Source organism: Galeopterus variegatus, unplaced genomic scaffold, assembly GCF_000696425.1.
Source record: "Galeopterus variegatus unplaced genomic scaffold, G_variegatus-3.0.2 Scaffold1426, whole genome shotgun sequence".
Taxonomy (NCBI): domain Eukaryota; kingdom Metazoa; phylum Chordata; class Mammalia; order Dermoptera; family Cynocephalidae; genus Galeopterus; species Galeopterus variegatus.
Window position 1 is genome coordinate 8,026 of NW_007727537.1, and position 26,106 is coordinate 34,131.

Here is a 26,106-nt window from a genome sequence, read left to right on the forward strand (position 1 = left end):
CCCGTGGTTTGCTGGATGGTGCCTGACAAAGCCATTTCAAAAGGTGTCCATTTGAAAACTTTCTTCTTTGTCCCGGATTCCTCCAGGGAGCCAGGGGCTACAGATCCATCCTCCTTTCTCCCCTAACAGGTGGGTGAGGGCAGGGGAGGGCCATGCAACCCCAGCTGTAGGAAATCAGCCTCCTGGTTCACTGGGGGACCCCACAGGGTGGGTGTTACATGAAATCGCTTGGGCTACCCTCAGCAGCCCTTGCCTTTGAGGCTTCAGGTTCAGCCCCATGTGCAGCAGGCAGGGACTCCCCTGCTCCCTGCCCAGAGCCCAGAGCTGGGGTCCAAGGAGCTCTGCACCTGTGGAGTGGATAGAGCCCTGAGCTGGGATTCAGGCCCTGAGGGAGCACCCTGCCATTGCCTCAACTGGTGCATTTGGGCAGGACTGGCCTTCAGCAGAGACTGCAGTTCCATCTATGGCTCCTAATCCGCCCTTTCCCCAAATCACCCAGATCCAACCTGCCCTCTCCACTTTCTTATCTGCTTTTCCTGTTTATGTTCTATCTTTTCGTATCTGGCTTCTTCCACTAACCCCAGCCCGTGGTTTGCTGGATGGTGCCTGACAAAGCCATTTCAAAAGGTGTCCATTTGAAAACTTTCTTCTTTGTCCCGGATTCCTCCAGGGAGCCAGGGGCTACAGATCCATCCTCCTTTCTCCCCTAACAGGTGGGTGAGGGCAGGGGAGGGCCATGCAACCCCAGCTGTAGGAAATCAGCCTCCTGGCTCGCTGGGGGACCCCACAGGGTGGGTGTTATATGAAATCGCTTGGGCTACCCTCATCAGCCCTTGCCTTTGAGGCTTCAGGTTCAGCCCCATGTGCAGCAGGCAGGGACTCTCCTGCTCCCTGCCCAGAGCCCAGAGCTGGGGTCCAAGGAGCTCTGCACCTGTGGAGTGGATCGAGCCCTGAGCTGGGATTCAGGCCCTGAGGGAGCACCCTGCCATTGCCTCAACTGGTGCATTTAACCCTGGCCACAATGACTGGCTTTTATTCAGTTAAGTACACTGTGCTAAGACAGTGGGACACAAGGAGATGTCTGTGGGGCTAAGGGAAAGAATACTGTCTCTTCCAGAGGACCATGTGGGCACCCTGAGAAGGAGCTAAGTGCTGAGAGGCAGAACAGAGACTCAGTCACCCACTTTTCAGTTACATTTTTTCACGATGCGGGGAAAGCCCATATCTGGATATTTTAAACATGGAACCAATAACATCCTATTTTTGTTCAACGTCTTTGACCTGTTCTGTCTTTTAAGATGGGTTCACTCTCCTTCTCTGGGCCTTGCTTTTCTCATCTGTAAAACGGGAGAGCTGAATTTGCTGGGCCTGAAGATATCTCACAGCTTGAACATGGGGAGGGAGAGAACAGACTGACCAGGCAACTGACCTGGGCTGCATCCGGCTCAGATATGGACACATCTGCACTTTGAGGACCTGTTCTCACTCAGCAAAACCCAAAGAAGTAGATTGCTCAACCCGAACTTCCTAATTAGACTCAGCTTGTGGGAGAAGGGAAGAGTTCAGCAATCGACACTGCTCCCTGTGTCACTGCTCACTTTTCTCCAGTTTGTCCCCAGGATTAACCGCCAACTGACAAATGTGTACAGAGGTCTTCACGTCAGCACACTGTGAGGTCCAGCCTTTGAGGACGTCTGCCCAGAGTTATGACCTCACAGCAACCTACCAGCCTCTATCAGTCAAAAGAGTCATAAGGTTTAGAGAATTTTTTTTTTTTTGTCTTTTTTCGTGTCCGGCAACGGATCGCAGCCCTCAGTGTCGCGCCCGTACTGGACCGGGACCGGCAACGGGATCGCAGCCCTCGGTGTTGCTCCCGCACCTCGCTCAGCCAGTGAGCAGGAACCGGTCTCCACATGGGATCCGAACCCTCGGCGGGAGCACCACTGTGCTCCCAAGCGGCGCACTGTAGCAGTGCGCCTCCGGGCTGGCCCTGGTTTAGAGAATTTTAAAGCTGCAACAAGTTTTGTTTTTTGTTTTTAAACTGGATTCTGAATATTTGAGAATCTAATAAACAATATGGAAACTCTCCCCAGAAAAATGTTTATATGCAGACTCTGGGGAAAAAACAACTTTGGTGTACAACTCCTGGGGACTCTTGTGAATGGCCGGAAGCCATCTGTGGCCTGAGCCCCCCTTCCCAGGTTCCTGTAATCCCTCCCTCCCAGTTTTCAGAGGGGGACCCTGTGCTGGGGAGAGCAGGTCTCACATCTTCTTCCAAGACTGCATCCATCCCACTCCACCAGGAAAATGTCACCCCCCCCACCCACCCAAAGCAGCAGTGGCTTTTATGGAAATGCTTTCAACAGAAAAAGTGGTTTTTCTGATTAAACATCAGTAACCAGAGCTGACGATCTGATGCCTGTGGCTCACGCCTCTCTACCTGGCCCCAGTGGGGTTTCACTGAGTTCTGCAGATTCCCTAGCCTGAGAATGAACTGACGTGCACAATGAGAAAGAAGGCAGGCGGGCCGGAAGCGAGGCAGCACAGGGCATTTCACAAACCCTCCAACCTGCCATCACGGGATCGCCCACCAGCAAGCCCACACACCCTAGACACCCCCAACACCCCATGGCCGAGGAACCCTACGACCATTCTTTAAGCTCCGCGTTCCCCAGCTACTGGTGAAGCAAGAGCAAGCTTGATGAAAACACCAGGACCAGCAACAGAGCCCCAGAGTGCACACAATGTTGGTTGAATTTTTAAAAAATCAATAAATAATCAGGAAGACTAAAGAGGGAAAAAGAGAGTAGATGGGGAGTGAGAAGATGAGGTATGTGCCAGTCACCGTTGTTCCTTGGATGCCCCTACCCCAACCCCCAGGATGCCACAAAGGTGGCCAGCAGAGACTTGGGTCCTTGGGGAAAGTGCTGGCTGCTGGAGGTCCCTTGTGTGGTCTTGGAGGGTTATGGGCACCAAATCCAACAGTCTGTGGAAGTGTCAGTGGACGTTCCATGGCTGATGTGCCTCTGGGTGGCCTTGAGTATCACCTGAGCATTGTTCCAAATCAGGCCCTGGCTCAGGACTCTAGAAAAGATGTTCTCAGCTACAGAGGAGCGGGGGCTGCTGGTGGGGACCGGCTTTCCCGAGTTGGGGCTTTTGCCTCATTTCAGCCAACACATGCATTTCTTCCCCAAAGGCACGTGGAATTAATCAGATCTGCACTCAGCCATAATCATAACCACAGAGATTGATCACTCCAGGGAACATCGACTTGGAAAGAAGGATCTTCGGGAGTCAGAAACACGTTGCCATGTTTCTATGAAGATCTTTGGGGTGGGCAGCCTATCATAAATGAGCTTTGGGAAGAAAGGAATGATGGGGTTGTCACACCAAGCGAGAGGCCAGGCTTTGTGCAAAGGACAGCATCTCGCCCTGAGTGCCAATGCAGCCCAATGTGACTCTATCCTGGAGGTAACTGTCACTCGGAAACATCCCAGTGAGAATCGGAGGTTAAGAGTCAAACCTGCAGCCCTTGTGTGGCACGTCTCTCTGCCCATCTCCCCCAGGAAATTGTCCTGACTTTCAGAATATGGGAGTCTTTAGTGTTTGTACCCCCACCCCTGCCACAGAGGCCAGACTGTTTCGTGTTTGGAGACTGGACCTTTCCCAGCATCTCCCCAGCTTGGGACAGCAGTGGAGGAAAGTTCTCTCCAACCGCGGCAGGTTCTGAAACCTGCTCTGCAGCCCAGCAGAGTCCCATGACCTTGCTGCGTAGATGCTGCTGGAGGATGGGCGCGAGAGGCTGTGTGTGGCACCTGGGCACAGCCCCAAGGCTGGACCTCAAGGCTCTCAGAACGGACGACCCCGGCGAGATGTTGGAGCTGGAAATGGAGAGGCGCCATCCGGTGCGTCCATCCTCGACTCTTCACAGCATCATCTCCCTGTGAAGATCCGGATTTTGTTGATGGAAGCCAAGGTGGCCGTCACGTTGGACTCGAAGTCCGCATCATGCACCCCCGTCTTGCGAAAAGCCCCTGCTGATGGGTTGTTCTCCCAGTAGTGGTGCCAATTCCCTTTGCTGTCTGCCCCAAAACCATACAGGTCCACCTGCAGGGGAAAGCCAAGGTCAGAACCAGACAGCAGGCGGTGGGGGGCATCTCTGAGAAAGGGAACCTGTAGACATTCCCAGAATCCAACCCGACAGTCAACACCATTGCCAAGGATTCAGATCAACCCTGCGCTAGGTTCCTGGAACTCTTGAGGGCTTGGGAAAGCAAAAGCATGGAGATCCAGTGCCAGAAAGTGCCCGAGAAGGCACCTGCACATGGGTTCCCTGAAGGGCTGGGTCTCACCACTGGGGCAGGTGCAACCTCTTCTCCAAGGCTTGAGGAGCCACGGAAGGAGGAAGTAGAATGGAGCTGAATGCAGGGCAGGGCTCTAGGGCCAGGCAAAGAGCCCCAAATCCCAGCTCTGCCACTTACATGGTGGACCCTGGGTGTGTCACATCACCTTTCTGAGCCTCACTTTCCTCATCTGGAAAATGGGACCAAGAATCGGAATCACAACAGGGCAGGTGGGAGGTGCTGATCCTTTTCTGCTGAGGCCAGTATCACCTGGTCCAGGGGCCCTCACTGTCGAGTGGGTGGGGGGCCTTCCACACAGGTGGCAACACTGATAGGGCACTTACTGTGTGCCGAGCACAGTGCGGGACATATCAAAGTCCAGGCACACCTTTCACAGGGGCCTCCGGGTGGGTGCTTGGGAAAGTGGGGACCAACTCAGGTCTCAGCCCTCAGAGCTTATAACTGATGGTGATCATCAACTGAGCAGTCCATGGAGGGACCGGCTGGATTCAGGGCTCCCACAGCACAGAGGAGGGGACAGTGACCCAAGAGGCCAGAGGAAGCTCCTCTGAGGTGACATTTGAGGTGGGTCTTGTAAAATGAGTAGAAGATGACCAGGAAGAGACCATGTGGAAGGACTTCCAGAGAGAGGGCATGCTATCTGGGCTAAAGGACATTTTCATACTTGAGGGCTGGAGACAGTGGGGGCAGGGGGACAGCTCCGTGGCAAATGCAGCTTTTTCAGTATATGCCAGCATGGACACGAGTCCACACAGAGCAGGGACATTAGTGTCAGATAGGAGGGAGGAGATGAGAGTCACATTTCTGAGGCAGAACCTCAAGGGGTCTGTGACCAGTGCGCTGGAGGTGGAGGGTGGGGACATGGGAAGGAAACCCATATTTCCAGCTGCAGCCACTAGTGGCTTGTGGGAAAACAGCCGAGGCCAAGAGTGCGGACCTACCATGCAACCCCCTTGGCCCTTCCTGGGATTTCCAACCTCAAGCCCAGAGGGGTGGGGTTGGGGCTAGGATGCATGTGACACGAAGGGACATCAGAATGCCCTGCGTGAAGCCAGACCAGGGAGGAGGCTGGGGAGGTGGAGGAGGCGGTGTGGCCCTCCCTCCTGCTCCTGTGCCCGGGGTGGCCGCGAGCCTCAGATCATCAACCCTGTGGACGGCAAGGCAAGGCTGTGTGGGAAACGCACGCTCCAAAGCTGCTGGTTCTCAGCCTCGGTGGACGGTGGAACCCCTGCGTGCCCTGACCTCACCCCAGGAATTACGGTAAAATTGGGCCAGGATGTGGCCCGGGTGCTGGAATTTAGCTCCCCAGACGACTCTAAATGAAAAACTGAGGTGGAGACCATGGCATGACACCACTCTCCCTGATGGAATCTGATCCTTTATTTCCCTGCTACATCCGAGGGTCCTGGTTCTACCACAGGCGCTCACACAGAATGTGCCAGAACTTGTGCTCCTGAGAACTTTCTCATAGAGCACTGTCACTCCCTAACACCCCCTGTGAGACAGCATCACAAGCCCCACTGTAGGAATCTGGGCTTCTGGAAGACACGGCTAGGCCCTCTTGCCCACCCTCTCCCCCGCTCTCTCAGGAACGCGGAGTGGCGCGCCTCCTCCTCCGGGCAGCCCCCCGGGCACGGGGCAGGGTGGCCTACCTCATCACAGACGTGCATGGAGAAGATGACCGAGAGGATGCCGGTGGACGGGTAGCGCCCGTGGCCCTGCAGCCAGCTGTCGAAGACGTACTTGATGAAGGCCGGGTGGTAGATCAGGATCTGCGGGGTAGATCAGGAGGATGCGGCTCTTCATGAGTTATGGTCGGCAAAGGACACGAAGCATCTATTAGGTGCCCCCCCACTGTCGTGGCCATGGGGACACAGCCGCGACAGACCTGACGAATACCCCTGCACCTGCGGGCTTCCGTGAGCGTGGGAAAGGTGGGCCCCACCTGCATCACTAAGGGACAGAGGGTGCTTGGAAGTGAAAAGACTGGAGAGAGAAACAAAGTGGAGAAAGGCCCTAAGGCACCGGGGCGAGGAGCTTGTAGAGGTGACATTTCAACAAAAATCCAAGGAGGCCAGGGAGTGAGACGTGAGGCTGCTCAGGAGGACGTTCCAGGGAACAGCATGAGGTGGACAGGGACAATCAGAAGACACGTACACCGAGCCACCCACTCTACCTGCACTGGCCAGAATCATCGCCAATCCTTCAAAGGACCCTATGTGCTAGGTTTCCTTCTCCTCGTGTTACAGAGGAGGAAACCGAGGCTCTGAGAGGTTAAGTCATGTGCTCAATGTCACACAGCCGGCAGTGGCCAAGCTGGGAGGGGTCCCAGTATCAGGTTTGGTCTTGGTTCCACCACCCCACAGCTGTCTCGAGGACAGCAAAGAGGACTTCTCAGGCAGTAGAGGGTGTGAGTGCATGTCCAGGAAGCCAAATTCCAGCCCCTAGGAATGGACCAGAAGGGCGGACTATGAGGTCCCTGGTGAACCGTTCATCTCTCAGTCTGGCCCTAAGGTCCTGCAGCCTCTGCGAAGCTCTCCCATCCATCCACCAGCTCCACCCTGTAGGATGCATGTCTGGCTTCTTCCCTGTGGCAGCTCGGCCCAGTGCTAAGGGTGGGGTGCTGGAGGAACAGGGGGACTTCAGTTCTAGCCATATCACGAACTAGCTGTGTGTCCCTGGGCAAGTTACCTGACCTCTCTGAGCCTATTTAAATATGACTGCACGTGCAAAGGGCCAGTGTGGTGTGCACTTCACTTCCTTCCTTCTTCTACCCTTTGCCCATCTCTTGGCCAGCCCCATACTGAGGACCTTTTGGGGAAGATGGGGACATGGAGAGACAGGAGGTGAGGTGTGGCTTTGAGAAGCTCACACCATACAGGAGCGAGCCTCAAACTGCACCCTGCATTGGCATCTCTGGAGGGCTTGCTAAAACCCAGACTGCTGGGCAGCATCCCAGGGTTTCTGATGTAGTAGTTCTGGGGTGAGTTTGAGGATCTGCGTCTGTGACCCTGCACTTTACAGTTTGCAAAGCAAGGGGCTGCTACCATCAGGGCAGAGCTCACAGGTGCGGAATCCTTTCTCTGCTACTGCAAAGTTTCCAGGGTGCTTGGGGACGCAAACTTTGGAGTCCATTTGGGAGACCTTAGCAGGAGGACGGCTAATGCCTGTGGTTTGTTCAAAGTAATGGAAGGAAAGGGGGGCAGGGAAGAGTTGGGACAGTCGCAGGAGGTGGCCCATAGGAGGTGGGGCTCGGGAGGGAGGCATCCCAGGGGTAGGCATAGCCAGGGAAGGGTGTGGTGGGAGCAGAGGTGCCCACGTGGCAGCAGCAGGGCGGGTCTGTGGAGGGACTCACTGGGAGATGGTGCCTGTGGTGGTGGCGCTCACCACCCACTCCAGGTCGATGGTCTTGAAGGGGACCAGGACCATTCTGACGTTCTCCCCCAGCTCCCTGAAGCTCTCGGGGTACATGAGGTGATGGGTGGTCTTGCTCCCGACATCGGCCTCAAACCCCACAGTGGGCGCCTTGTTCATCCTGGAAGGAGAAGGGAGAGAAAGCTGGGTGGCAGGACGTGGGCAACCTGCAGTGTGACCTCAGGTGAGTCACCTTCCTGCCTTAGGCCTCGTCTTCCTCATCTGTAAAATGGAGACAGTTAAGACACAGTTCAAAGGCTTTCATCATTTTTTCCTCTTTTAGAATCTCCAGTCGGTCTAACCAATTCCACCAATGATTACCTCTTATGTGCAATCGTATCCCGTTGGCATCTTACGGTCCTTTTTTAGAGTCGAAGAAACCTGAGCTCGGAGAGGTTGTCCCAGGCCACAGAGCTACCAAGTGGCCACTCCGGACTCAGGTCCATTTAACTCCCAAACTGACCCTCTGCCTTTCACAAGGGACATTTCCACTGGATATCTGGTATACCGGCTCCGAGAGGCCAGGTGAGTGGTCTAAGGATGTAAAGTCAGAGATCACAGAAACAAGAGACAATTCCTGAAGGTCATGCTGTGCTTCTCGCCCTGGGGCACTTGTGAGTGGTGTGATGCAGGTTACAAGAAACCTAGGACAGACTTGGGGCAACTTCCTAGAATATCTCTTTTACTTGGTGATGGGAAAACATATTTTACATTGAAAGCATATGGCTCTATTATAGCTAGATGGCAAAATGGGGATAAATTTTAAAAATAAAACAAGAGTCTTCAATCTGGCCCTCTCACAGGCCTCCCTGTGCCACGCTCCTGGCCCACTTGGGGACGCACTGTGCAGTTTCCTCTCTGCATCCAGACAGGCATATCTAGTCCATCTTGCAATGCAGAGATGGGGAAACTGAGGCCCAGAGAGAGCAGTGAGGGGCCTGGTGTCCCAGGTAAGTCCAGGAGCAACCTTCTGACCCTGAGCAAAGCTGCTTTCTCCTGCTTCAAGAGGCCACCTAGGGGCAACACAGTGGGCTTGGGCGAGGGTCTGGCACTCACCTGAACACGAAGTCATGGCTGTCTATCTCGGGCCCATACAAGGACTCTCGTAGGTTTCCAGAGTTGCCCACAACGGCACAGCGCCGGCAGCCCACTGACCCCTTCTCCAGCACGGGGTCCACATCCCCGGGCACCACTCTGAACAGCTCCTTGATGGTGTCATTCAGGTTAGTGGGCTTCTTCTCCCGCTGGAGCTTCTGTGGGCAGAGGACAGAAGGAGACACTCAGGCTGCTGTGCTGCCTCTGGCTGGGTGGGCTCAACCTCGTGGCTGCTGAGCCCCCAAACCATCTGCTGTTGTTTTGGGGGACTTCCCGGGTACCCTGCCCTCTGCTGAGCCCCTGGAAATGGAGACAGCTCAGACACACCACCTCCACCTCCTCCCCGATAAGCTCAAGGGCTACTCAGGCAGCTAGAAAGGAAACAGACCATTCATTCATTCTGCACATATTTATTGAACATCTGCTATGTGCTAGGCATGGCTCTGGCTACCTGCGACAAGAAGACCGGCTGATAGGCATCAGGCCCATGAGAGAAGTGTCCGGTAATCTAGCTCAGATCTTCACTTCATACCGGGTCTCCCAGGCCCTGCTCATGCGACCTGCCCAAGCAGAGCTCATCCGCTTCCCCAGCCTGCCGGCTCTGGCTACCTGCGACAAGAAGACCGGCTGATAGGCATCAGGCCCATGAGAGAAGCGTCCGGTAATCTAGCTCAGATCTTCACTTCATACCAGGTCTCCCAGGCCCTGCTCATGCGACCTGCCCAAGCAGAGCTCATCCGCTTCCCCAGCCTGCTCCTCCTGTGGTGCTCCCCTCTCTCTCTACAAAAGGCCCTCCATTCCCCTAAGTGTCACAGCCGGAAACTCGGAGCCAATCTCACTCTGCCCTGGTCCTCATCGAGTCCCAAGCCCAGACACCTGGTCTTGGGGCCTGCAAGCCCTCATTCACGCCTTAACAAGAAGAGCAGAGAACAGGTATTGGTGCCAGCTCTGCAGCTCCGGACAGGGCCAGGCAGGCTGACGGCAGTAAGGCATCTGTGTATCCTCGTGTGTCCCACAGCTGCTCCCGCCCCAGGACTCCTGGACTCCAGCAGACCAAAGAATCAGCTGGATGCACAAAGGCCTCTGATGTCCACCTACCAAAGTGTTTCCATCCTCTGAGACCTAGCTCGAGGGCCAGCTGCCTTGACACCCTCCCTGTCCCCCAGGTAATGTCAAGCATTAGTTGTATCTTGAGGGTGACCAGCCAGCCTGGTTTGCCCAGGACAAAGGGGTTTTCCTGGACGCAGGACTTTCAATGCCAAAACCAGGGTGAGGTGGTCACCTTACTGGTCCCCTCCCTCTACAGCCGGTTGGCCCGCTGGTGCAGGTGGCGCTGTGGTCATGCTGAGTAGTGTCTGCCTGCGGATGCATCTGCTTTCCTCGCTCCTAGTGATCCCAGGAGAGACTCCACAAGAAGTCCTACATCTGACCCCGTCACCACGCCAGGTGTGCATCTCCTCAATTGCAGATGGGGAAGGACACTCCGGGGCCAGACAGGTTCAATGACTTGTTTCGAATCCAAATCAGGATTTGAACCCAGGTTTTTAGAAACCCACCTTAAGGTTTCTCCCACAACACAGCCGCTGTCTCTGGCCCCGGGAATCTTGACCTTTGGAAAGCCAGCCCCTGGGGTTGGGGGAGGTGGGCTGGAGGTGATTCCTGTCAGCTACCCCAGCCCCAGGGACAGTGAGTGGCTAGGAGAGGAAGGTGTGGCTAGCGGTTGCTTTGGCCATTATTCAGATTAGTGACCAGGGAGGTGTGCAGAAAGGTCCCAGGGCACCCAGTTTCCCCTTTAGATGGAAGGCATCAGAATCCCCAAGGGGAGCCACACCCAGGTCGCTCCTCTGGTTAAAACCATCTGGCATCTCCTCTAGCATCAGACCACTAGACATGCCAACAGAGAAACACAGGCAACAGTTCCAACCACACTTCACACCCACTAGGACAGGTAACATAAAAAAATGGAAAATAACAGGGTTTGGTAAGGATATAAAGAAAATGGAATCCTGTGTATTGCTGGTGGGAATGTAATACACTGTACCTGCTGTGAAAAACAGTTTGGTGGTTTCTCATAAGGTTAAACACAGAACCACCATATAACCCGGCACTTCCACTTCCAGGTACCCACCCCAAGGAACTGAAAGCAGGGTCTTGAACATACATCTGGACACCCATGTTCACGGCAGCATTACTCACAATAGCCAAAATGTAGAAGCAACCCAAAGGTCCAGTGATGGATGAATGGGTAAGCAAAAGGCGGTACAGATGTGCAATGGAATACTATTGAGCCTTAAAAAGGAAGGAAATTTTGATAGAGGATATACCATGGATGGACCTGGAAAACAGTACACTCGGTGAAATAAGCCAAACACAGAAGAACAAATACTGTATGATTTCACTTACATGAGGTCCCTAGAGGAGACAAATTCATTGATACAGAAAGTAGAAGGGTCGACAGCAGGGGCTGGGAGGAGGGGATAAGGGGAAGTTAGTATTTAATGGATACAGAGTTTTTATCGGGAATGATGAAAAAGTGCTGCTTATAAATAGTGGTGATGGTTACACATCACTGTGAATGCACTTAATGCCACTAAATTACAAGTAGTTAAAATGATAAATACTGTTATATATTTTACCACACAAAAACACCATCCAGATTAATCGCCTGCATCTGATAGGACTGCCTGGGGAAGCTTCTTGCTCTTGAATATGCAGACAGTCACCTGGGATCTTGCAAAGGTTCCCATCCTCACCCAGTAGCTTTGGGCTGGGGCCCGAGATCCTGCATTGCTTGAAGGCAGCAGATGCTGCTACTGCTGGTCCAGCACTCCAAGACCCCTGGGGTAGAGGAGCACAGCCAAGCTCCCCTGCAGGAACCCAGCAGAGGTCCCCACCAGGAAGGGCTCCCCAACCTCGTGAAGATGTGCTCAGGACCATAGAGTGCCCTCATGTGTGCTGTTACCTGGAGGAAGCATGGCACTGTGTGCTAAATTAAGGAACAGCATAGCATGCTGTATCCATCATGCAGTGATAGGTACTGAGTGCCTCCTAGGTGACACATGTGCTTTGGAGGCCGTGGACATGTATTGGGAGTGTGTCCTGTGCTTCCTGGTGCGAGTGCACAGCCCTCATGCATCGTCTCGCTGGACCATCACTGACTTACTTCCCTTTAATGACTCAATTAAGAAAACAAAGTAAGTTTATTTGAAAAGGAAACCTCACATCTCTAACACAATGGAAAGCGAGGATTACCTGGCAGAAGTAAAAGGGAATTGTATAATACGATGAAAACAAAACCACCCTATTCAGTTCCAGCTGATCCTGTTGCTTGCCCAGGCAAGCTGTCCTCTCTTCGCTAGAATGAAAACTGGCAAGCACTAGAGAGGTGTATAATGAAGCATCGAGACAAATTAAAGTCCTTGCACTGCAGAGTCGGAAAGGAATTTAGAGCAGGTTTCCCCTCTCCGTGATGCGATGTTCTTCTATGTCCTGCCTCGTATGACCTCAATTCACATGGCCCACACTTTAGGAATCTCGGATCTGTTCCAACCCTTCATCGGCAAAAGGGGAGACTGAGGCCTACATCTGGGGAGGGACTCACCTGAGGTCATATAGTGAGTGTGTCAACAGCAGAGCCAGGTACAACCCAGGTGGGAAACTGAGCTGCCTTTCTGTAGATTAGCATCCTAAATCTCCCACTGACCAGATAACTCAGCTCAGACGGTTACTCAGTGCTGCACCACTGTTTTCCTTGGGAAGAAATATTGTTCTTCTCTTTTGTAAATGACAATAAAGTACTACAGGGCTACTGATACGAATACAGGCAAGAAAGTTCAAAGACACTCCTTCCCCTATGTCCCCAACTAGTTTCCAAGTATATTCCCTTATATACAACAACACTCAATAAATACCTGCTGACAGGTGGCCCAGGGGAAGAAGGGACTAGGTGATAGTAGCATTTAATGGGTAGTGACCACGGGTGCTGCTAAAACATCCTACAATGCACAAGACATCCACCCATGACTAGGAATTATCCAACCCCAATGTCAACAGTGTGGAGGTTGAGAGCCTGCCCTATTCCCTATCAAGCTCAGTTTACCACCTCCTGCACCAGGCACTCAAGTCTTTGAGAGGTCAAAGACCCTGCCTGTCCCATTCTCAGTCACATCCCTTGAGCCCCCTTCGGGACCTGCACACGAGGTGCTCAACACCAGGACTTAGCCGGGTCTTCTGATTCACAGCACAGTGCTTTAGACCCTTCTAAATTTCATGCACATTTTCTGTTCATTTCAAATAGACCGTAAGCTCCTTAAGCGCAGGAATGGCTTAAAGAAAATGCTGTACGGGAAAGTTCACCTCCTGTGGGATGTCTCCCTGCTCGTCTCAGCTACACTCAACTCTCTCTTCTTTTAGCACAGCCTATAAGGGACTTCATGAGCTAGGCCCATGGCCCCAGTTGCACGTGGATTTTAGGCATGATTCTCTACCTCCTGCTCCCACACATGCTTTCTCACACCTCCAGGTGATGCACACACGGCTCCCTCTGTCTGCAGTGTCCTTCCTCCAGAATACACCCAGATGACCTCTCTGCTTCCTTCATGATGAACTTGGCCATCGCCTCCTCTGGGAAGCCTCCTCTCAGAGCCCCAGCCCCCAAGGAGTGGTTAGATATCCCTCCTCTGTGGTCCCCAATCTCCTGTGCCCAATTCCTGCATAGCATCTATCAACATGCTTTGTGATTGTCTGTTTTCTCTTCTCTCCCTGCCACCCCTGAAACCCAAGAAGAGAAGACAATGTCTTTTCCATCTCAGTATAGTGGTGCTTGGCATATAGTAGATGCTCAATAAATACGGAATGCATGCATATTTCTTGCTTCCCTTAGAGCTATTTTGCATTCAACAACTGGAATGACCTTTCAAATGGGTAAATCTGATCATGGGACTCCCTTGATAAAAAGTCTACAGTGGCTTCCTGTTGCACTTAGAACAAACCCCAGACTCCTCAGCATGGGAATGCATATTTCTTGCTTCCCTTAGAGCTATTTTTGCATTCAACAACTGGAATGACCTTTCAAATGGGTAAATCTGATCATGGGACTCCCTTCATAAAAAGTCTACAGTGGCTTCCTGTTGCACTTAGAACAAACCCCAGACTCCTCAGCATGGGCTTGTCTACTCCCAAACCTCCTCTCATAGCACATTCCCTACTCGGGGCACCCCAACCACACCAGGCTCCTCTCCTCCAGTACAGCCAGCTGGTGCCACCCCAGGGCTCTTGCAGTTGCTGTCCCAGGGACTGGGAGCATATTCTTAAGATCTTTCCATGGCCGATGGCTTCTCTGCCTTTGGGTCAGTTCAAGTCCTGCCTCCTCAGAGACCTCTGTGTGGCCCCACTTACAGAGGCGCCCCTCCAAGTTTCTCTCTGTCACAAACCTTATTGAACCTTCCTTAAAGCACTTCCATCTGACCCCCCTTGCTAATTTGTTTCTCATCTGGCTCTCCCAGCCAGAATTGTGTGGCCCCACTTACAGAGGCGCCCCTCCAAGTTTCTCTCTGTCACAAACCTCATTGAACCTTCCTCAAAGCACTTCCATCTGACCCCCCTTGCTAATTTGTTTCTCATCTGGCTCTCCCAGCCAGAATAAAACTCCACAAGAGTAAAGATCTTGTCTCTTTCTTTTTTCCATTTTGATACCTAGAGTGGATGAAGTAGTGGCCCCCCTAAAGATATGTCCAAGTGCTAGCCCCTGGAACCTGGGAGTGTGACCTTACTTGGAAAAAGGGACTCTGCAGATGAAATTGTCAAGGTTCTGTAGATGAGACCATCCTGAATTCAGGATGAGCTCCAAACCCAATGACAGGTGTCCTCATAAGAGAAGGAGAGGAAGATTTGAGACACAAAGAGATGCAGGGGAAGAAAGCCACATGAAGTGGAGGCAGAGGCTGGAGTGGCATGTCTACCAGCCAAGGAGCACCAAGGACAGCCAGCAGCCACCAGAAGGTAGACACAGGAGTGGGAGAATATACTTCTATCGCTTTAAGCCACCACGTCTGTGGTAACTTGTTACAGCAACCACAGAGAGCTAATGCAGCACCTTCTGCTCTGACATATACAATAGATCCTCAATGAATAGTTGTTGAATGAATAAATAAATGAACCATAATCTGAATTCTGCTAAATGCCTGGCAGGGCCTCAGGCGCACAGCAGGGCCCTAACACTTGGCTCTGGGAGCCCCCCACACTCACCCCCAGACCCCCACGCTCAGCCCCAGGCCTCACCAGCCACCATTGGTAGGTGTCCTCCTCCAAGAGCGCGTTCCGGGCCGTCAGCAGCGGCTGCATGGTCTGGTTGAATCTCTCGTCGAACCAGGCCGAGAGCCCGCGCTGCCCGATGCAGCGGGTGCAGGTGCAGGGCCTGTACTTGATGAGCTTCTTGAGGTTCTCCGAGAGCTCCAGGACCATCTGCTTGGGGAACCAGGTGGTGGGCACCGTGGTGTGGGTGTAGTTCAGGAGGAAGGAGGTGAGGGAGATGAGGAGCAGAAGGAAGGTCAGTAGTTTGAGGGTCCTTTTCCTCATGGCCACCATCTTCCCTTCCTGGAGGGGGCCTCCCTGGGACGGGCTAGAGGAAATCCCTCTGAATTGAGAAGAAACACGGAATAGAAAGATCCCAGGGATGAAGACTTGATCAGAAGGGACGGTGGGAATTCCCAGGGAGGCCTCAAGGGCTGCTGCAGCCAACTCCGCTTCCACCAGGGGACAGCCACCCGTGTGTTCCAGACATCACCGTGTGGTCCACAAAAGCCATTCATGGCATGTTGGCTGTGCCTGCAATAATTTGTCGTCTCAGGAAATAAAGCAGCCTCCCTCCTCTACAGTCCTTAAAGAGCTAATGGTGTGTCTTGATGAAGCTCTAATCGAACTCAGTAACAGTGATTTCCTTTTCCATCCAAAGGAGTTGAAGGGTAATTAATCTCTGTGACAGTCCAGGGTCCCTCGGGGGTAAGGACCTGGAAGGAAGGGTCTTTGCCACCCTTGTCCAGAAAGTGTGGTTTGTGACAGTCATTAATTAGAGCTTTGTCTTTCCCCTGGTGTCGCCAGAGACGTGGCGGTTAAGTGGCCAGCTTGACGAAGGCACAGAGGGTTGTGTGTCATCTGTGTGAAAAAAGAAAAACACAGGATGAAATTTTGTGACCTTGCTATAAAAAGAATCTCTCTCCATGCCTCCACCAGGGTGCATTCCATGGGCCTCCCCTCTGTCATCAGCCAACTTGACAGGTAGCAAGGGAAGATTTATTTACCCTCTTGAGCCTCAGTGAGTGAGTGAGTGAGTGTGTGTGTGTGTGTGGAGTGTGCACGTGTGTGTGGACGGTGAGGAATCAACGTCTATTTGAGAGGCTGTGAAGGGGCACGGTAGGTGTCCCATCCATGTTTCCTACAATCGGGACCTAGCACATTTGAGCACTCCACAGAAGTCTGTGCAGCGCTTCAGTGATGCCTGCGTGGTGCGATGTACAGGGAGATTGTTAAACGCATGTTACTTGCCTTTCTCTCCTTCATTCTCTTCTGGATTCTGAATTTCAGCAACAACAGCAGCAAAAATGGTATGCATAGGGAGAGGCCCAGCCTTCCACTTCCCCTGGCATTCAGGCTCTGCCAATTAGCCTGGATTCCATAGAGGGGGCTTTAGACAGCCCAGGTTCAAGTTCTGGTTTAGCAGCTGTGTGGTCTTGGGAATGTTACTCAACCTTCCTGCCCCCACCACCCCCAGTTTCTTTTTCTGTAAAATGGGATAATAATATCCCTATCTATAGGATGGCTATTTATAGGATGGTTATGAAAACAAATAAAATGATGTACATTGAGCTGCTGGTATCTATTAGGCAATTACTGAACTCTAATTTTCCTTTTTAAGTGGATAAAGGAGTGAATATTCCTCAGTGATCCACTATGGGCCAACATGATGATCTATATATATATATATTCATGTATATCTGTTGCCTCAGAGAATCCTCAAAGTACACAGCCAGCGAGATACTACTTTCCCTTTTTGTCTTAAAAGAAACTGAGACTAAAAGAGACTAAATGACTTGCCCAAGGTCATAGGGAAAGGAGGAGGTGGGATCTGTGTCCAAATCCCCAGCCCTCCAATTCCTTGTATCTGGAGGGGTTGGGGGACCAGGGACAGTGGGTGGGGCCTCCACTGTGGAGGTGACACCATCATGTTAACTAGTCTTTAGATTACCATGGCTGGAGGGATAGAGAGAAGAGGGAACACATTCTATCAAAGAAAAATGGGGACCCCTCAAATGCCCATCGCACAATTCCCCAGATCGCACTGACGTCTTAGGGCTTCTGTCTGGTACAGTTGTGGTCACAGCGCCACAGTGAAGCCTGATCTCTCTGATCTTTGCCTGGGATGCTCCCCCCCCACACCCTGATTTATCTGATCCATTCCTCCCCATCTGCAATGTGTAGCTCTTTAATGAGAAGGATATTTTTTTTCCAGGAAAGTGAGAGTTGAAAGGGAATTGATTACCTTTCAGTTGAGTAGAACGGCAGATCAAAAACCAGATTAAATCCACAATGCCTTTCTGGAGACATCCAGGGCTCAAGACATGTTTGGTGCCATGCCCCACACCTTCCTCATCTCCAAGCCCACTGTATGCAAGATAAGGTCCCCGCTCCTCAGCTCAGATGGCAATGTCATCTGGTACTGGCCCTTGTCCACTGCTCCACTGTTTACTTATCACGACAACCTGGCTTGTATTTATAACCTACTGGTGTCTGTCACTGTCCCGCCCACTTCTCCCTGCTCACTTCCCTATCTCCATCTTGTCATCTGTCTTCTTGCAATTATTCATCCAGTTATTTTAAAGTCCAAGGAGCAGCTCTGTCATTTGAGTTGGATTAGCTCCCTTATCTGCACAGGAAGGCCCCAATTTCACTTGGCTGGCAGAGGTTCCCAGCCCTCTTACCACAACAATTGGTGCAGGGATGGGTGTCTGTCTTAATCCATCCAACCGAGTGAACCCTGGGATTTTTGTCAAGACGGAGGAAACTTTCCTTTGTTCTGGCTCCTCTGTTGTTAGATATGGAGCATCATGCTGGCCATTTTACTAGCTCCTGGGGAAGAGGTTAGAGCTGAATGAGGCCCAGAAAAGTGGCACTAAATCCCTGATCTAGCCATACCTGTAGCCCACCTACACCTTGATTTTCAGTTACATGAGAGAATAAATCCCCTTTATTGTGTAAAGCAGATTATCTGTAACTTGAAGCAACATGCCTGACCCACAGGTTACAATTGCTCCTGCCTCTGGGCCCCAGCCCACACTGTCCCCACTGTCCAGAAAATCCATCCCACCCTGCTTGCCGGGTGGGCTCAGCTCGTGCTGAATCCTGGACGGATTCTTCAGGGCTCAGCTCATGCTGAATCCTGAGGGAGCCCCAGCCCCTCCTGGGGTGAGCTGGGCCTCTCCTGGCTCCCACAGTGCCCTGGCTCCACTCTGCTCACTGCGTTCTTATCTGTTTCCCCTCTGGACTAGAAGCAACATGAGGCTAGAAACTCGGTCTCACCAAGGTTGTGGCCCTGTCACCTGGCACACGCTCGGTGCTCAGTGGGGGCTGGTAGCATGAACGACTGCAGAAACAAATGGAGGGAAATCCAGAGGGAGATCGGAGCAAGAAAGCACACATGAAGAGTCAAAGGATGCGAACTGTCACCAGGCCGTGCCACCCATCTGCTGTGTGACTGTGAACAAGTCCCTAACCTCTCTGAACCATTCCTTTAACTGGAAAATGGGGCTGACAACACAGATTCTGCTCACTGCTCAGGGACATCAACCTGTCAGGTTCTGTCCGTTCATCCAACTCACTGACTACATATTTGCTGGTCTCTCTGTGGTTCCAAGCACCGAGATAGGTGGTTGGGATATATCATGAAAGGCTCTAACGTGTGAGCTTTCTAGGCATTAGCAATGCCCCAGGTACTTTGGGAGAAAGGAGGCTGCTATGGCTGGATCAGAGACAGGAGGAGCAGGAGATAGGGTCAGACAGGAGCCAGGCACGCAGGTAAGGTGACAGCATGTTGGGCTATGGAAGCCACAGTCAAGACTAAGTTTTCTCTGAGTGAAATGGAGATCCACTGAAGGGTATGAGCAGAGGACTGACATGGTCTCACTACATTATCTTCACAATGAGCAGGGCCCAAGATGCCCTTACTGGCTCTGTACACCCAATGCCAGGGCAGGACATTTTCCTAAATGGATGACTGTTGAACCATGTTGATCAAATGTGATTCTGATGAGAGCTTGGGTTCCCTACAACCTCCTAGGGGTGGGTGAGAGCTGGACAGGGGGCAAGGCTGAGCTGCAGAAGCTATGGGACCACGCCACTCTCCTCCCATCTCTGAGGCCAGGGTGCTCATTTGGATGCTACCTAGCGGCAGAAGCTTCTGGGCTGGTATCAATTAGCCTTTCAAAAGCCCTGGAAACAAGTGCAGGGTAAAAGCAAGAACACCCCTCCACCCCTTCCTGCGGCCAGGGAAAAAAGGAGGACTGCGTGACTTTCCCGTGCCCCATCAAGCATGAGGCAGCCAGGGACAAAGTCCTGGCTTGCTGAGATGGGACCCCAGCCAACACGCCACGGGCTGAAGATCTCTGCAAGGCAAGTATGCGCTGAGGGAGGCTGCGAATCCTAAAACCGAAAGGAGAGGCTCCCTGTTCTCTCTGGCAGAATGGCAGGGATCACCCGGCCACGTGCTGGAAAGTGCACACGACAGTCTAACAGGGTGAACAGGATCATATTGACTACTGTCAGCCCCCTGTGGAGAACTCAGAAAGTAAGTTCTGAGGTTTCCCCAAGGAGGGGTCCCTAATGAAGTTAAGCTTCTCTGACACTACAGAGTTGGGGGGCAGTTATCAGCAAATGAGAGGATTGCTTGAAACTCTTGGAAATCCAAATGAATGAACCACACAGGGTTTTGAATGTAAACACCTGCTGAACTGTGGGTGGTTGTCATAGGCCAGGACCCTCCAGGCACTCCGCAAAGCATAGCCCTGGCACTACAGTGTTGGAGAAAAGCCTGAGTGAACGGTGCAGGCTGCTGGCCATGTTGAAGCTTCTCATAAAGAGTGGCCACCACTATCCCCAATGTGACCCTCAATCGACTGGGTGAGGAGGGTAATCAGCAGACTTGTGTCTTTGAAATGACAAACAGGTCCAGAGAAGGCAAGTGACTTCTCCAAGGTCACCCAGCAAGACAGTGGCAGATCCAGCACCACCATGAGCCCGGTCCTCCTCCTGGGGCTTTCTACGTAGCCATGGCTCATCATTCTGAAACTTCATCAGTACCTGCCCTTATCTTTACTATTTCTTTTCTTATAATTTCTTTGGTTTGATTTATCGTCCTTCCAACATTTTGAGATTTCCATCTGATTTTCTTTTCTGGTGAATTTCTCCATCTTGTCATCTGTCTCCTTGCAATTATTCATCCAGTTATTTTAAAGTCCATGTCTGACGCCCTGTGATACCTGGATGACATGTGGGTTCATTTCTATTGTCTATTTGCTGTCTCTCTCTGTCTTTAGTCATTTGGTTCTGTCTCTCGGCATGCCTGTCTTGCAATTATTCATCCAGTTATTTTAAAGTCCATGTCTGACGCCCTGTGATGCCTGGATGACATGTGGGTTCATTTTTATTGTCTATTTGCTGTCTCTCTCTGTCTTTAGTCATTTGGTTCTGTCTCTCGGCATGCCTGGTGGCTGTCAATTTTGTGTATGACAAAGAGGTACAGACTCTGGATGAGACTGTCCTCATTCAGGGAGGATTTGGTGTCCCCTAATGGGCAGGGGCACATTGCCTTGTTCCAACTGGGGGTTTACTTTTCATGATGTTTGGTCTATTTCTGGTCTGCCCTTACCCTTGCAGCATAGCCCTTCTCGAAAGATGGTGGGGAATGTCTGCCATGGTGCCTCTTTCTTATAAGCCCTCTTCTCCAGTTTCCATCTCCCTTGCACTGTGAGATTGCCACGAACTTAGTTTAGCTTTTCAGCCTCTCAGCTGCTGCTTTCTGTTTGGTTTCTTAGACACTGGGCCCATGCAAATTAAATACTGGCAAATGACTTGAAATTAAAAAAAAAAAAAAGCACAGAACAGGAGTTCTTTTCTCTGTGGGCCCCTTTGCTCCAGGTTCTTGGTCCCTATGGTGTTGGCTGACTTAGTGGTCCTGAACTCATTCACTCACTCTGTCTCTCTGTCTTACCCCCAGGCTTGCGAGGCTGCCAGGCCCCTCTGTGCTGCTGTTCTCTGCTCATCCTGCAGACTCTTCGTCTCATATGAATCAGCAGAGACCCTGTGCAGGAAGGATGAACGGGCTCACCTGATTCATTTCCCTCCTCTTGGGGATCTCTGTCCCTCAAGTCCTGGCTGCCTTGGCTGTTCTCTAATGCTTTCAAAAACCTGAATTTCTATTTTTTTTTTCCAGCTTTTATAGTTCTTGGTGGGAAAAATGGTGTGATACAAGGTTCTGCAGTAGCCAGAAATGGAAGCCATGGTGCCTTTACCTTGCATCTCTGTGTTCCTGGTACCTGGAGCAGTGTCTGTACGCGTCAGAGGCTTGGCAAGTTTGGCGGGGCCTCTCTGCCAGAGGTGCCCCGGCGAATCTCACACCAACTGAGTGAGCAGATGGTGGAGAGAGGGGACAGATCAACAGGCTNTGTGTGATCCCCAGTTCCTGAATCCACAAAATGGGACTAACAACGCTCACACAGAAGGCTGCTGCAGGGTGAAATGACTCGCACCAAGTGACCAACTCGGTTCCCAGCACAGAGTGGCTCACTACAGAGCTCAGTTCCATTCCTCCCCGCTAAGTCGTAGGCTCCTCATTTGTAAAAAGTCCAGCAGAACCCCTGACCTGTCCAACTGGCAGAGTCAGTTTAAAAGACCAAATAAAATCAAGCATCAAAAAAGACAAACAAGGGGTGTCCAAAAAATGATGATTCTGGCTGGCTGTGTTAGTTGCTTCAGCTCCTTGAGGCACTGGGCAGCTTTCTGCTTCAAGACCTGCAGGGAAGGGGTCCTAATGCACTGGGGGAAGGTCAGAGTTGCCAGGGGTTCCTAGACACAGAGAGCTTGCAACAGTCATGCCTCGGGGTGCACAGGAGTCGGGGTCAGACACACCTGAGTGTGCAACTAATCTGGCCTTCCTGGGAGAAGGATCCAATAGCTCCATTTTCCACTTGCCAATCACTCTGAGTCTCTCTCCCCACATGCTTGGGGACTCAGGTGCATCCTCCTCTGGTGTATCCAAGGTTTGCACAACCCCAGGAAGGACAGGGCCATCCTCATGATAACCTCCAGCTGCCAGTGTTGGGTTGGGGGCCATCTGGTCCTTTGTATTGTCCTTTATAGTTTGCAATACACCGTCACAGCTGTAACCTATTTGAGTCTTTCTGCAGCCCTGTGCACAGGTTTTAAGGGTCAGCTAGACCTGGGTTTGAATCCTGAATCTGTACTCCCTAGCTGTGGGACCTAGGGTAAGTCAGTTTACCTTGCTGGGCTCAGCACCCACACAAGCAAGATGGAGATAANCTGTTTGGTTTCTTAGACACTGGGCCCATGCAAATTAAATACTGGCAAATGACTTGAAATTTAAAAAAAAAAAAGCACAGAATAGGAGTTCTTTTCTCTGTGGGCCCCTTTGCTCCAAGTTCTTGGTCCCTATGGTGTTGGCTGACTTAGTGGTCCTGAACTCATTCACTCACTCTGTCTCTCTGATTTACCCCCAGGCTTGCGAGGCTGCCAGACCCCCTCTGTGCTGCTGTTCTCTGCTCATCCTGCAGACTCTTCGTCTCATACGAATCAGCACAGACCCTGTGCAGGAAGGATGATCGGGCTCACCTGATTCATTTCCCTCCTCTTGGGGATCTCTGTCCCTCAAGTCCTGGCTGCCTTGGCTGTTCTCTAATGCTTTCAAAAATCTGAATTTCTATTTTTTTTTCCAGCTTTTATAGTTCTTGGTGGGAAAAATGGTGTGATACAAGGTTCTGAAGTAGCCAGAAATGGAAGCCATGGTGCCTTTACCTGGCATCTCTGTGTTCCTGGTACCTGGAGCAGTGTCTGTACGCGTCAGAGGCTTGGCAAGTTTCTGCCAGAGGTGCCAATGAAGTTAAGCTTCTCTGACACTACAGAGTTGGGGGGCAGTTATCAGCAAATGAGAGGATTGCTTGAAACTCTTGGAAATCCAAATGAATGAACCACACAGGGTTTTGAATGTAAACACCTGCTGAACTGTGGGTGGTTGTCATAGGCCAGGACCCTCCGGGCACTCCACAAAGCATAGCCCTGGCACTACAGTGTTGGAGAAAAGCCTGAGTGAACGGTGCAGGCTGCTGGCCATGTTGAAGCTTCTCATAAAGAGTGGCCACCACTATCCCCAATGTGACCCTCAATCGACTGGGTGAGGAGGGTAATCAGCAGACTTGTGTCTTTGAAATGACAAACAGGTCCAGAGAAGGCAAGTGACTTCTCCAAGGTCACCCAGCAAGACAGTGGCAGATCCAGCACCACCATGAGCCCGGTCCTCCTCCTGGGGCTTTCTACGTAGCCATGGCTCATCATTCTGAAACTTCATCAGTACCTGCCCTTATCTTTACTATTTCTTTTCTTATAATTTCTTTGGTTTGATTTATCGTCCTTCCAACATTTTGAGATTTCCATCTGATTTTCTTTTCTGGTGAATTTCTCCATCTTGTCATCTGTCTTCTTGCAATTATTCATCCAGTTATTTTAAAGTCCATGTCTGACGCCCTGTGATGCCTGGATGACATGTGGGTTCATTTTTATTGTCTATTTGCTGTCTCTCTCTGTCTTTAGTCATTTGGTTCTGTCTCTCGGCATGCCTGGTGGCTGTCAATTTTGTGTATGACAAAGAGGTACAGACTCTGGATGAGACTGTCCTCATTCAGGGAGGATTTGGTGTCCCCTAATGGGCAGGGGCACATTGCCTTGTTCCAACTGGGGGTTTACTTTTCATGATGTTTGGTCTATTTCTGGTCTGCCCTTACCCTTGCAGCATAGCCCTTCTCGAAAGATGGTGGGGAATGTCTGCCATGGTGCCTCTTTCTTATAAGCCCTCTTCTCCAGTTTCTTTGAGTCTTTCTGCAGCCCTGTGCACAGGTTTTAAGGGTCAGCTAGACCTGGGTTTGAATCCTGAATCTGCTACTCCCTAGCTGTGGCACCTAGGGTAAGTCAGTTTACCTTGCTGGGCTCAGCACCCACACAAGCAAGATGGAGATAATCAGATCTCTTCAAAGGGACACCTGACGATTAAGTGCAGAAATACTTGTCATACAACGGATGCTCAATACATGGGGGTTACCTTCACTGCCAATTTATAGATGAGGAAACAGGCTCAGAGAGAGGAAGCAACTGAATTGAGTTCACACAGCCAGAAAAAGGCAGAGCCGACTTGGACCCAGGTCTTTTGTATCAAGAACAGTGTTTTCCCAGATTTGGGATCAATGTCTAGGTGTTTCAATCCCTCCTTCCTTCTTTTCTTCTTCCTTCCTTTCCTGTATACTGAGCAACCGCTCTATGCTAAGCATGGAGTCCCAGGAAGAAGATGCCAGCCATGGAAACAAGCGTGTGGAATTTCCACGTGCCCTGGGCAGAGTCCCTCGGGCCTCTGTGGTATTACAAGGGGGTGTGTCTGGCCTCTCCTTTAATTCTGCACTCGGCGAATTGGCCTAATGAGAAACCATGGCCAAGGGAGTCGGAGCAGGAGGTTCCTGCCCGGAAGCAGTGCTGGGGTGGCAGAACCAGCCTCACCCTTGCACTCCTGCCGCATGTCCATCCTCCTGCAGCTAAGGAGTGCTTTTGGCTTCACGTAGCTATGCTGGGTGACAAGGTGACGAGGTCTTCTCTTGCTGACATCTCTAACCTTCCCTGCTCCCTGGCTATTGAACACAAGGGATTGTTGTGACAGGAGATTGTCCAGAAAGAAACCTTCAAGGTGAACTCTGCACTTGCAGTTATGATCAAAGAATGGGACTTGGGGCTGGGAAGGTCTCTGCAGTTCCCATGGCTCAAGTTCCCTGACCAAACATGCCCACGCATCAATCCTGTCTGCTTTGAGGTCTTTTAGAGCACCTTTCTTGCTGTTGCAAGAGTCCCTGTGCTGGTTACCATCTACTGGAGTGACGGTTTGTCCTACCTCCTTTGGGCTCCTCCCTGTACTGCAGGGTTGGAAGCCTGGAAACTACATTTCCCAGCTTCCCCTGCCCATAGGCTCTGGACGTGGTTGAGATTTAGCCCATGATAGTTGGGACAGGCAGAAAGGAGAGGCAGGTGCCTTTCTCCCTCCAGCAGTGATAGAGGCTGCTGCGTGGCTGCCCAGGGACTTCAGTACTGGTCTCCAGGACCTGCCTTCCTCCACCTCCAGGCTGCAGGGCAGCTGTGGATTCTTCACTGGCTTCCTGAAGCTTCCTGGCCTCTGGGTCCCAGTCTGCAGCAGTGTACCCCAAATATCTCAGAGCTTACATCTTCACTGCCCTTCCAACACCTTTGTAAGCACTGGATCCCCTGAGTTAAATCTTTCTGCTTGAAGCTTTTGCTCCAGTTTCTTCATTTATAATGTGGGGATAAGAGTAGTACCCACCTCATAGGGCTGTGCAGAGAAATAAATAAATCAATTCAGGTAAAGCATGATAATGGTAGCTGGTGCATAGCGGGTGCTCCCTGAGTGTTGGTTTTATCACTGAAATCCCTCGGTGCTTTTGGATTTCTGGCCCGGAGCACCAACTAACACCCCCACCCCGGCAACACTTCTGTCTCACTTCATTTAACAGATGCAAAAGCTGAGCTCAGAAAGGGGAAGTGACTCGCCCAAAGACATACAGCAAAATCATGCCAGAGCTGAAAAGAGAAGTGCGTCCCCCAAATCAAAAGCACACTTGGCTCCTTAGAAAGAATCTGCTGTATTCTGTGGGGTGACTGCCCTAGCATGGCTGTTTCAGAAAGGCTCTCCGAAGGCATCATGGGCTGCAGTTAAATAGAGACAAAGCAGGCAGAGCTTGGGGTGGAGAGAGGCTGGGAGTTGGTTTGGTTGCTGCTGCCAGGGGTGAGGTGCTGCAGGGAAAATCCAAAAGGAACTGAGCCCTTTGCTGTGTGACCCCAGGGAAGGGACATGGGCTGCCTGAGCTTCAAGTCCCTCATCTATAAAAAGGGTGTTAAAAAC

At 51.6% G+C, this 26,106-nt stretch overlaps 1 protein-coding gene across 1 annotated transcript in view; it reads right to left on the bottom strand.

Moving 5' to 3' along the window:
• Positions 1 to 3,743: 3,743 nt before the first annotated feature.
• LOC103593827 (CMP-N-acetylneuraminate-beta-galactosamide-alpha-2,3-sialyltransferase 1-like) overlaps positions 3,744 to 26,106 on the bottom strand; it is a 36,977-nt gene continuing 14,614 nt past the window's right edge. The window contains exons 2-8 of the mRNA XM_008576905.1: positions 15,153 to 16,025; positions 8,835 to 9,031; positions 7,720 to 7,899; positions 7,169 to 7,175; positions 6,662 to 6,808; positions 6,017 to 6,136; positions 3,744 to 4,107 (exon numbers count right to left, since the gene is read on the bottom strand). Of these exons, the coding sequence (XP_008575127.1) occupies positions 3,934 to 4,107; positions 6,017 to 6,136; positions 6,662 to 6,808; positions 7,169 to 7,175; positions 7,720 to 7,899; positions 8,835 to 9,031; positions 15,153 to 15,458 (1,131 nt within the window). The 5' untranslated portion in view covers positions 15,459 to 16,025 and the 3' untranslated portion in view covers positions 3,744 to 3,933. The remainder of the gene's footprint in view (positions 4,108 to 6,016; positions 6,137 to 6,661; positions 6,809 to 7,168; positions 7,176 to 7,719; positions 7,900 to 8,834; positions 9,032 to 15,152; positions 16,026 to 26,106) is intronic.